Source organism: Salvia hispanica, chromosome 3, assembly GCF_029641045.1.
Source record: "Salvia hispanica isolate PSC_SH4W2 chromosome 3, Shi_PSC_v1, whole genome shotgun sequence".
Taxonomy (NCBI): domain Eukaryota; kingdom Viridiplantae; phylum Streptophyta; class Magnoliopsida; order Lamiales; family Lamiaceae; genus Salvia; species Salvia hispanica.
Window position 1 is genome coordinate 48,338,283 of NC_142694.1, and position 12,351 is coordinate 48,350,633.

A 12,351-nucleotide genomic window follows, 5' to 3' on the forward strand; every position below is an offset into this window, starting at 1 on the left:
GCCTAAGAGATAATTTTATTTTATTTCACGAATTGAGACAATTTTGGAAACTAAAAGACATGTAGACATTTTATTTTATGAGCAATATTGGAAATACAGCAGTATGGGATCTATGAATCCATTCACGCGCAATCGAACACTGTATTTTCTTTTTGGACTTATAATAGGTAGTCTTGTAGCCTTTTCACGTTAGGCATACTATATTATTTAATACTATTATAATATTAATATTCACTTTAGTTTACCTAACCATAAGTCCATTGCCCAGCAGCTAAGTATATAATTCTCCGTACAGTTATATTGATGTTATGCTCCAAAATATCTATATTTGCATTAAATAGCAAGGAAAAAATATATCCTTGGAAAGAGGGCAGATTAATTAAGCTATGACAAGACTCGAATAATGCAGTTTAATGGCACCATGACTAAAATTACACAGTTAATTAGTCAGTTAACACTTTAATACCTCAATTGAATGTGTTCACTGTATAGAAAATAGATTATACTCTCATTCGTCCCATAATAATAGTCACTCTTATTATGAGCATGAGTTTTTAGAAATGTAAAGAATACTAAGCTGAAAAGGTTAGTGAAATATGAGACCCACTTATATTGATTTTATAATAAAATATAAATGAAGTGAGTTAGTGGAATATAAGACCTATTTATCATTTATGACAAAAATGAAGTATAACTCTTATTGTGGGACAGACCAAAATAGTAAAAGTATGACTCTTATTATGGAAAGGAGGGAATACTTTTATTGTTATTCAAATCTATTCTTTCTACAACAAACCCTTTCTACAAGATATACATTAATTACTGTTCTTTGTCTTCTTTTTATATATGTATAGATGCGATTTGCTCAATAAAATAATGTTTTAATTATTACCCTAAAATTTACCTTGGGATATCGCGATGCAATATTTTCTCATACCAAAAATGGAAGAAAATTGTGATAAAACAATTCATTGACTACTTTGTGAATCAATTATATTAATTCTATGATGAATTATGGTGCACATTATTGAATAACGGTGCACATCATATAAACACATGAATCAACGATAAATTCGTAACCCATGGCACAAGAATAATTGTAATAAAACATGGCTTGAACATATAATATAAAATCAAAACAAATATTATTGCAAACTAATCTCTAGTCTCAGGATTCTAGAAGACTAGAACTTTAGTTATCTATACACAAATAAATTAAACAAAAGTACAGTACTCCCTCCGTCCCACAAAAGATGTCACACATGTAGGACGGCAAAAGATTTTATGAGGCTTTGTTTTGTGTTAAATGGAGAGAAAATATAATGTTTTTATTATTGTGAGAGAGTACTTTTTCCAGAAATGAAAATATGACATTTTTTAGAGACAAACTAAAAAGGAAAGTGTGACATCTATTATGGGACGGAGAGAGTAGGAAGCATAATCCAATCTAATCCCAACACATAAAACTTGGAAGGTAGAATTGTCGTATTACTGAATCTCTTCTTGTATTCCTTGCTTGAAGACCCACCATGATTTCTTCATATGAAAAATAGAGTGAACTACACAAATGGACCCTAACTATCCGTTTCGAACGCAAACGGCTCCTAAACTTTAAAAATATCATGAGTAGTCCATGAACTAAGGTGTAATTACATTCATGGTACTTTTTCATAATTCATCATAATTTTGCACAAAAAATGCCCACAATGCATGGAGGACATTTTTGGAATTTCACATCTAGGTACAGGATATGATATTTTTTCTATCTCTCTTTAGTATATTGGATATGATATATTCTTATAGTTTGAGTGCATGAAATGATATTTTTCACTTCACTTTTCAATCACTTTATGTCAGAATCTCTTTCTCTAAAATTTTTAGAAAGTAAAAAATAAAAATAAAAATAATATGAAAAACTATGAAATTCATAAATAATTTATTTCTCAAAATAATTTATAGCTAAATTTATTTTTTGATTGAGATTAAATTATTTTTTTAATATTAGAAATAAAAAATTTATGGTTAATTAAAAAATAAAAATTTAGGGTTAGTTAAAAAAAATTAAATTTTAAGATTAAAAAATAATCAAATTAAAAGAAAAAATAAATTTAGCTACAAATTATTTTGATAATTAAATTTATAATTTTAATTTTTATAATAATAAGAATTTCATAGTATTTTTTGTTTTAATTTTTTACTACTTTATAATAGTTTAAGAGAAAGAGATTGAAAGAGAATCTGACATGATTGAAAAATTAAGTGAAAAACATCATTTCACGCACTCAAACTATAAGAAAATATAATTTCCAATCAATACTAAAGAGAGAATAGAGAAAATATCATATCTAGGTCCAAAAAAATGCCCTTTATGCCTTGGGGGGAATTTTTGGTACCAAATTGTGATGAATAATGAAAAAGTAACAAAAATGTGATTACACCTTAGACCAAAGACTACCCATGATAATTTTAAAATTTAGGGACCATTTGCTGCGAGACGCATAGTTTAGCGACCATTAAACTAGGATAAAAGATGGTCCAAATTCTAGCCTAAATGTATGGAGTATTTACTATTGGGGACGAATCCTTCATGTGGACTACGTACTAGGTAGTACTCCATGCGTTTCTTTTAAGTAACTTTTTTTTGGCACGAAGTTTAATAAGTGAATATTTAGTGTGTTAAGCGGGTAGGTAAAAAAGTAGATAAAGTAAGAGAAAGAAAAATGCAAAGAAATAAATAGAAAAGTGAATAAAGTGACTTAATTATTACTACCCATATATGGAAAAAGGAATTTTCTAAGATGGAAAAGTGAATTAACTATGAAGGAACGGAGGGAGTACCAAGTACATAGGGCTCCGGCCTATGTCACAAAAAAAATGCTAATTAGTGTGGGAATTAGTGACGGTGGTGGATTTCTTTAGTAACTAGTAACGGCATAGTGATGGAATAGCGTCAGTCACTTAATAGTTACAGATATTCCGTCACTACAACGATCTTAACAAGACAGCTTTCTTTAAAATGGTTCTTTTCACTCAGCTTTTTTTACTGTATTAATTTAGACCATGCGTTCAAGACAGCTTTCACTTCCTGTGTACTCAATTACTCCATGCGTTCATGAAATGTTATCCACTTTTGTTTTTGGTCCATCCGTGAAATATTGTCCACTTTCCTTTTTTTTTTATTTTTGGTAAATGGACTCCACTTCCCACTAACTCATTACTCTGACATTCTATTATGTGAGATCTACATTCCACTTACTTTTTCCACTCACCTTTCTTTATATTTCTTAAAATTCACACAGAGCCCCATTTCGCGCACGGAGGGTATACATGTTTCATTTTGACTTAACATAAGTAGAAAAAAATGAATGAAAAATATTAACACATGGTATAGAACCTATCTTTATATATTCATTTTATAATAAAAATTGAAGTCAATTGAATTAAAGCAGAGTGAAATTTATTACTTAAAAATAAAATAAGAAAATTAACAAAGAATACTCGGCTGAAAAACAAGATATTGTCAGTTAACACATTAAGATTCCATGTTAATTTGGTAATATAAATGAAAAATACTCCTCCGTCCTTTATTATGTGTCTCAATTTTCTATTTTGTCCCATTTCTTAAAAATTGTCCCATTTTATATTTGTTATTTTTAGTAATGAATCTCACATTTTATTAACTCATTTTACTCCTATTTTATTATAATATTAATATATAAAACTAATACTTTTCCACTAATTTTGTTAATACACTTTTTTTCTATATTCCTTAAAATTTATGCTAAGTCACGATGGGACACACATGAAGAACGAAAGGAATATATCAAAGATAACACCTCCAAACGAAATATCCATACCAAACAATTTCTGTCCACACATCGGATGAAATATAGTTCTCGAATGTTTCGGAATATGATCACAAGAAACCGACCACCTAAAGCCTTGTTCCAAAACCAAATACCAATTCTTCAAGGTCAAGAGTATGTAATACTAACGTGTTGATGACACAAGCAAATAAAGTTAGTTTCACAAAACTATGACATCCTTTTCGAATATCCCCTTTAAACTTTTTATTTCAACAACTTTTCAGTCCAACTTTCCAAATATTCCTTCTCATCAAATCCTAATCACAATCACTAATGAGAACTCATTTCAAAACGAGGGTTGTGAGCGCCGCAATGAAAGCGTGTGATCGAGCCACACCCCCTTTGACATTAACCCAAAGTCAAACCCAATCCAAATATATAAAAATCCAAAATTGAAAAATAAGAAGTTGCTAGGAGGGGGCTTCATCACCATTAATTACTAGCATTTTATTTATTATATATAAAGGCAAAGCCACCCCATTTTGCAGCTTCATTCACCAATTCAAATTTCTTTTCTCTAATCAAAACTTTATATATATTTGACAAAGTCAAATGAAATTAAGCCATTGAGTTCAATATAACATGGAAGATTGGAGTTTGCAGGCCATAGTCCGAGGATCGAGCGGCGAGTTCGGGATGATCGGCGACATGGAAGTGGACGGTCCAGATTCATTCTTGACCTCCGATCACCAATTATTCGATCATAATTTTCGCGCCAGTTTTCCCGATATCTTCGAGAGCTTCCCGGGCTCGTCCGGCGACGAGCTTGAGGAGCTTTACAAGCCGTTTTATCCGGCAACTTCTCTTCCCGATCACACGGCCGCCGAGTCTCAGCCACAAAATGCTGACCAATCCGATCAGTCGTCGGTCTCCAGCCCCGTTGCTGGCGCCAACCCCGTTTACACGCCCAAGTACAAGAAAAGGTCGGTAAATCTTGTATAGATGTATTTTAATTAATAAATAATGATTTTTGTTTGAATTTTCAGGAAGAATCAGCATAAGAGAGTTGTGATTCAAGTTTCAGCTGAGAATCTGTCTTCGGACATGTGGGCTTGGCGCAAATACGGCCAAAAACCCATCAAGGGATCGCCTTATCCAAGGTGAGCGTGTGCGTGTGTTGGCCTAATAGAATACTGGTTAATCTTGACACAGACTTTAAATTTATGTTCATTTATTGTGGGAACAGAAGCTATTACAGATGTAGCAGTTCAAAGGGGTGTTTGGCAAGAAAACAAGTGGAGCAAAGCTGTACGGACCCAGGGATGTTCATAATCACCTACACGGCGGAGCACAGCCACAGCCAACCCACGCGCCGGAATTCCTTAGCAGGCACCGTCAGGCAGAAGTTCCCATCTCCCAAGCAAGCGGAGAAATCTCAGCTGCAGCAGCAAACTGAAATGAACATGAAGCCGAGGGTCAAAGTGGAGGAGAAGGCTCACAGCTCCGACGATTTTGTTTTCAACGAGGATTTCTTTTCCGGGCTAGAAGAGTTTGATGAGTTCGCGCAGCCATTTCGTTCGAGGCCTTGTAGCTGGGCGTAGGACTTGCTCATTAAACATAATTGGTTGAAATATTTGCATATTAACATGTATGCAGCTGTGTATGTTACGGTTTCAGTATAAGAGAAAGGGGATGTAATTATAAACTTTAATCTTTACATGCATCATTCAAACATTATTACTGCTATTTTTGCTTATTTTGGAATTACTAATATTAGCTATGCATTTTTATGATTAGTGTAATTGTATGAATCATGAGATGCATTGTTGAAAAGGGAGAAAAATGGGGAAAAATGGCGGCACAGACGCCTTAATTTTTACCAAAACATGTTGAATAAGTGATGCATTTATGCTATAGTAGTAATTTAACAACTCCCACGACTTTGCAGATGTAATTAAACAACTAGTTAGTGATAAGGATTTAATAATTGATGGCCAGTATAATAGTATGCCTAACAAGGATCCATTTCTGTATTTTTCCTCATTTCTTTCCATAATTTTTGGCCAAACACGACCCATTATATTGAATTATATGTATGAACGGTTGTTTTAGGCAACAAAAGCAGCTGCACCTTTTATATACTGTGTGAGTGATCCGATTGAGTCATTCAATTCATCGTTTAAATTAGTCCCAGGATGGAGCCAAGAATTCTTAGCAAAGAGGGGAAAAAATATACATGGAGAAATTTTAAAATTAAAGAAAGGGCAATTAGTGAAAGATTAATACAAAAATTTCTATAATAGGTTATATAAAGAGTGAAATATGAGCAGGGGCATCTGCACCTTCTAGATTAGCGCTAGATCCGTCCCTGAATCGGTCCCTCCAACAATTGTACCAGTATGAGTGTTGGGATTAGGTCTTTGGTGTAAAAAAAAAAAAAAGCACGCCGTTGTGGCCGACCTTGGCCAGCCGGGTTCGATAGAGGGGATTGACACGCTTCTTGCAGACGCGTGAAGCGATGCATGTAAGACAATTTCAAGGGATTGTTGCCAAAGATGTAGTCTACACATCGTGTTTTAATCTTCAATATGAGTAGGGAGTAATTGACAATTAATGCATGATTTTTTCACCAATTTCTAATTCTAATACGAATTTTGCAACATTGTAATAGTGAGAGTGCAACTATCTTTCAATTTATCGCAAAATCGACGTGTTGAGCGCAATAGTAACCGAACAGGAAGTACTCACATGACTTATATATTTATCACTACAAAAATTCGAGGTGTTAATTTTTGGAACAAATTAAGCATGATGGCATAATTACACTGTGTAAAAAACATGTTAAAATTGCAAATGAATAAAAATTTGCATTAATTGATAATTAATTTATATTTTCTTATCTAATGCACGAGGTCACTATATAATCGTACGTTACTGCCGCCACTAGTAAAGTACAATGCCTAAAATTGAAATTTGGGTAACTAATTAAGTCTCACACGTCCCCATCACAAAAAATTTATTAAATACTTCACATGAATTTAATGGTTGCCGAATCTTCCTCAAAATGTGAAAACTACATATATTTGGAGTATGCTAGGAGATGGGACCAACCTGAAGCAAAAACGCACACCAAAATAAAAATAGGCAGGCCCATTTTGCCGCATGCTTTTTTCCAGTTATTAAAAATCGTACAAATAAAGGAACCAAAATTTACTACTTAAATAAATTAAATTTTCACTAGGACCTCTAAGCTAGATAGACCACATCCCATTTTAGCTATAAAGTATTATGTTATCCAAAATTAATAACAACATTAATTTTGTGTAAATAATACCGTCGTCCATGAAAAATAGTCTTATTTTCCATTTCAAGCCGTCCTTCAAAATTAATTCCTATTTATTTGTAATAAGTCTTCTATCTAATGCAGTGGGGTCTTATTTTCCACTGGTAATAGTTTAACCACTCTATCTCTATCTTTATCTTATTTTATAAATTTTTACATTTAAACTGATCATTATATTAATTTACTGCTAATACTATTTTTTTTGGAAGGATGTAGTGTTTGTTGCAAAAGCTTTAATCTTTGGAAGAAGATCCAACTGTTTTCTACAAATCAAATTATTTCTCAAATTATTTTTTAATTATTTTTTTTCTTTATTAGACTAAGGATATCCATCGGTTGATCCAGTGATTATTTCTCACGCTGATTTGTAGGCACCTTAGAAGGTGGGACTGTTGGCCCAAAGATTTTAAGTTGCTCCATACCCAAAGGTAGAGATCGATCCCCTTACATTTGACTAAGTATGGATGAGTCACATGTCACTCGACCGCACCCCTTGAATTTAATTTTAATTTTATATCGTGACAAAAAAAGACAGAGATAAATTATTACTGCAATTGCGTAAACATTCTTCGGAGTATTAATATTCCGTGCATCATGCGAGAGGAAAAGGGCTGCATCAGCCAAATTTTGACATATTGTATATACAAACTTTGACATATTGTATACAACATAGAAATACAAGTGTGGAGATATCACCCCCTTAAATCCCGCAGCACCCAAATTTAATATTTCGTTAGAAAAGTTTAGATAAGAAAACCCCAGGAATGGAGATCTATAGACTAAAAAAAACGTATTATTCCCTTAGTTCCTTTTAAAATGAAACGTTTTCTTTTTTAGTTTGTTCCAAATAAGATGATATATTTCCTTTATTAGAAACCTTCTCTGTCCAATTAATACACTCAACCACTTTTTCTCACTCCTATTTAAATATTCATCTTTCTTTCTCTCTCTATTCTAATACTTACACCCACCTTTTCATGCTCCAATTAAACACATTAATCAATAACTCCTAAAATCTCGTGTCGGCCAAGAAATGTGTCATTTTAGCCAGGACGGAAGGAGTATTTATTAAGGATACAAAAATTTAGACAGCAATTACTTGCTTTAACATTAAAAAAAAAATATTAACAATTTAGGACGCAAAAGAAAATATCCTTAAATTAAGAACAAATTAATTTAATCTTTTGCTTGTTTAGAACGCTTCCATTTGCGTCATCTAATTTTAGTTGGGAAACTAACGATAAGGATGCTTTTTGAAACGTTGTTGGTATATTTAGAAACACAAATTAGCATCCTTAATTGCATAAAAATATCCTTAACGATTTTTTTTTATTGATACGTTACGTAATGGAATCCGAAATATGCAATCTTGTTTATTCATTCTTTAATCTAATGAATTAAATTAGTGTTGTGTTATACTTATAATAATAATATATGGGGTATAATTAACCAGAAAGGAAAAGGCTAATAATTAATGTTCGTATGGAGTATTAGGAGCAGATATTATGAGTTTTAATACAAAATTGATATATAGATTTAAAGAAGATGTTGAAATTTTGTTAGTATAAAATGAGACACATTGTATTAGATAGAAAGTTTTACAATAAATAGATAGAAACTAATTTTAATGGACGATCAAAAATGAAAAATAAGTCTATTTTTTATGGAGGTGATAGTATTATTTGTTGGCAATTGAAACTGAAAAAATATACTACAACTATCCCACATCGGTGTACAAAGAGAATGTACTGAAATCACTATATAAATCTCATGGGTCCCTCCTCCTATCACCAATTGTTTTTAGGATGGAACTTATGGATTTCTATCATGGTATTAAAGCAGATCGCCGACTGTGGGTCAAATTTAACTGACCCAGCAGTATATCTGGGCCGAAACTGGAAAAGATGACTGACCCGACAGTATATCTGGACTTCAAATTTGGGCCAAATGGTCCAACCGATCGAAAAAAAAAATGGGTCAGTTATCCAATCGGTTAGAAAAAAGTCCAACCCCTCCAAGGTTCACCTTGAAGGGTTTGAGGGAGGGTGTTGACAATTAAAATTGAAAAAATATATTACAACTATCCCACATCGGTGTACAAAGAGAACTAAAATCACTATATAAATCTCATGGACTCCTCCTCCTCCTGTCACCAATTAATTTTAGGATGGAACCCATAAATATCTATCATTATTTACCCAAAATTAATGCAATTAATCGACCATATGCATATGTCAGAAATTAATCTTTGACTAAATCCTTGCAACGACTCATCAAACCATGAAGTGCTAAGTTTTAGTTAAACAACCTCAGCAGAATTTATGGCTCATAGGGGATCATAAACCAAGTAAAAACACTTTCTAAAACATGAGAAATGGTAAAAAAAATTGCTGATTATTCTAAAAAAAACAGTTTATATACATGAGTTGAAATCACGTACTTCCAAAAACACCAAGTCATACACAATCTAAGGATTCCTTATATTGAATGGCATGTTGCATGGGTGACGTGATGTGTGTCAGGGGTAAACGGTAGGATATGTGCATTAGAATTTTTGTTAATTACTATATTTTTTATACTGTACCTAATTTATAAAAATAAATAAATTTAGAAATTAAAACTCATACTATCATTAATTTTGATCCGTGTAAAAAATTAATTCCCAGCTTCTATTTTTTGGTAAAATAAGTTAGTGGAGTACTGTTATTTTTTTCTCTCAGTTCCTATATTATAATCACTTTTATTTTTTTTTATTATTTCACTAATTTTACATTAAAACTTGTATCGTTCATTACATAGATCGACGAAGATAGTGGTATATGCTAGAATGAAAACTTCAATTAAAATAGTCAAAAGGAACTCCCGAAAAGAAGTAAAAACCAATCCAAAATGCACCCTAAACGCACCCGATACGCGTGTCCAAGTTTTTTCCGTCAAGTGGCGTATGTACATCTTATGCAAATCGCACCCGCACCTGCACCTTACATTTATCCAATATTACAATATGATATGTTAGGAAAAATACTAATCTAAACCAAAAACTAAAAAAATTATAAATTTCGTGTACATACACTATTAAATAGTAGTACATGACATATGCAGATGGTCTATTAAACATCTTAAATTACGTATATGTTGGAGTAGTATAATACTACACTACAAACTTGTTGCATGTACATAAGCATAATTTATAGACGCGTGTATGTGTGTTTGTGAAAATTAACGTGTGTTTGTGTATATTTGATAGATGTGTGTGTGTGTGTGTTTCTATTTATATATACATATATATGGTTGACAAAGTCTTGAATATGGTTATGCCGCTAAGAAGTTTTAGATCCATCAATTTCCGAACAACCCTAACAACAAAATATATCTGCATTTTGATCTTAACTCTAGGGTAGTTGCCTAACAACACTCTAATTAATCCATTTGTACTTTTCTAACACCCCTTTTTGACCCTAATTATTCCTACATTACTTGTGACACTTTTAACATTATATCCACTTCGACACGTCTACTTTGAGGAGGTTGAACAGATCATCTTTTAGTTAGGTGAATTATGGTTGGCTTTCTCAAATATTACAAGCCAAATTAACAAGGCCTTTAATTTCCCCCACACTTAGAATCATGATTCATTTCTCCCCTCCTTTTCTTTTTATGGATATAATCTCTTTATCCAAATAATTTTCCCACCTAACCCTCTATAAATATAATGTGGGATCCATTAATCTAGATTCAATATTTTCAAGAAAATTTTTCCTTTAGCCCCATATTAAGTTTGCATGGAAGGCGGAAACTTCCCCTACTACTTTACCTCGTCGCCAGCGTTCCCGTTGAGTGGTTCGTCTACGAATGTTCTAGAACAATCTATGCAAAACCCTAATTTTGCATCTTCTTCTGATCAGATGGATTTGGCTAGCCTTTTGTCATCCGGGTCGATCGAACAGAACCCCAGCTCAATGGCTTCGAGGGAAGTAGATCAAAGCGGTATCAGAAGTAAATCGAAATTTGGGAAGAAAAAGAAGAGCATACCGCAGAGAGTGGCGTTTCATACAAGAAGTGAAGAAGACATTCTTGATGATGGCTTCAAATGGAGAAAATATGGACAGAAATCTGTCAAAAATAGTGTTCATCCAAGGTATATTTTGTTATTTATTTATTTATTTATTTCAATGTACTTACAATAAATTGGTTAGTCAAAAAACTGGTTATCAACTTTAAGGAAGGTGAACGACAATAAATTAAAAACTTTTCTAATTGTAAAAATTATATGTATGGAAAGTAGATGAAACAATACTAACGAAACTAAGATATATACAAATAGACATATAGTTATTAAATTCAACTTAAACATGACTATAAATATCAACTCAAAATAGATTAAATTATGCATGCTTACCTAGCTATTCAGTTCAATATGATTATTTGATGGTTGATAATTTGTATCTGTATATGATGGGGAAGGAGCTACTACCGGTGCACGCATCATACGTGCAATGTGAAGAAACAGATACAGAGGCTTTCGAAAGACAACAGTGTGGTGGTGACAACGTATGAAGGAATTCACAACCATCCCTGCGAGAAGCTAATGGAAACGTTGAGCCCTCTGCTCAAACAGCTTCAGTTCCTCTCAACATTCTGAATAACACACAACTGTATAGAAATCAATGACATACTGCACCTGACTTTATGTATCTATCTTACTTCCTTTCAACTTCAGAATATATTCACTTCTGTTTACTTACAAGAAAAATGAATTGTTTTTTTTTTTATAATCTTGTTATGGTTTACAAATCTCAAGCATCGATTGAACCAATCTTGTTCTGTAACAACCAAAAATTGGTTATAAATTTGATAGTGTCTTTGTTGTTCCTATCTATAAGTAAACAATTTCAGAACATACAAAAAATAAAATAAAGTTGGGGCTGCAAATTAATATTCGGATGTGATTCGCCGGAAAAAGGAAAGATGGGATAATTTCGAAAATCTCAAACTTCGTGATTTATTTTTCAGTTTCGAAATGAGTGAAATAAACTACTAGTAGAATTTTACATCTTTTATTATTTATTTGACAATTTGCCTCTAAAAATAATGCAGGATATATAATTTATATATATAATTTATTTATTAAAAAAATCAGCGAAAATCAATGTCAAATTTTGTTTGATTTTTTGACAGACTAAACAAATAAATAAGAATAAC

General features: G+C 32.3%; 2 protein-coding genes and 1 long non-coding RNA gene across 3 annotated transcripts; 2 read left to right on the forward strand and 1 right to left on the reverse strand.

Moving 5' to 3' along the window:
* Positions 1-4,347: 4,347 nt before the first annotated feature.
* LOC125216250 (WRKY transcription factor 22-like) lies at positions 4,348-5,552 on the forward strand. Its single transcript, XM_048117907.2, has 3 exons — positions 4,348-4,789; positions 4,853-4,966; positions 5,053-5,552. The coding sequence occupies exons 1-3, from the start codon at positions 4,449-4,451 to the stop codon at positions 5,405-5,407; spliced, it is 810 nt and encodes a 269-aa protein (XP_047973864.1). The 5' UTR covers positions 4,348-4,448; the 3' UTR covers positions 5,408-5,552.
* A 3,235-nt stretch (positions 5,553-8,787) lies between these two features.
* Positions 8,788-10,374, reverse strand: LOC148931001 (uncharacterized). The gene is made up of 2 exons (XR_016136317.1): positions 10,221-10,374; positions 8,788-10,123 (listed from the first exon to the last, which is right to left on the reverse strand). It is a non-coding gene; the product is annotated as an uncharacterized LOC148931001 (long non-coding RNA).
* Positions 10,375-10,867: 493 nt separating this feature from the next.
* LOC125216843 (putative WRKY transcription factor 43) lies at positions 10,868-11,845 on the forward strand. Its single transcript, XM_048118619.2, has 2 exons — positions 10,868-11,287; positions 11,614-11,845. Exons 1-2 carry the CDS (start codon positions 10,932-10,934, stop codon positions 11,789-11,791), a joined length of 534 nt encoding a protein of 177 aa, XP_047974576.1. The 5' UTR covers positions 10,868-10,931; the 3' UTR covers positions 11,792-11,845.
* Positions 11,846-12,351: the final 506 nt, after the last annotated feature.

Coding starts and splice junctions, on each gene's coding strand:
- LOC125216250 (XM_048117907.2), top strand. CDS start 4,449: ATGGAAGATTGGAGTTTGCAGGCCATAGTCCGAGGATCGAGCGGCGAG. Junction 4,790..4,852: donor ACGCCCAAGTACAAGAAAAG/GTCGGTAAATCT, acceptor TTGAATTTTCAG/GAAGAATCAGCATAAGAGAG. Junction 4,967..5,052: donor AAGGGATCGCCTTATCCAAG/GTGAGCGTGTGC, acceptor TTGTGGGAACAG/AAGCTATTACAGATGTAGCA.
- LOC125216843 (XM_048118619.2), top strand. CDS start 10,932: ATGGAAGGCGGAAACTTCCCCTACTACTTTACCTCGTCGCCAGCGTTC. Junction 11,288..11,613: donor AAAAATAGTGTTCATCCAAG/GTATATTTTGTT, acceptor ATGATGGGGAAG/GAGCTACTACCGGTGCACGC.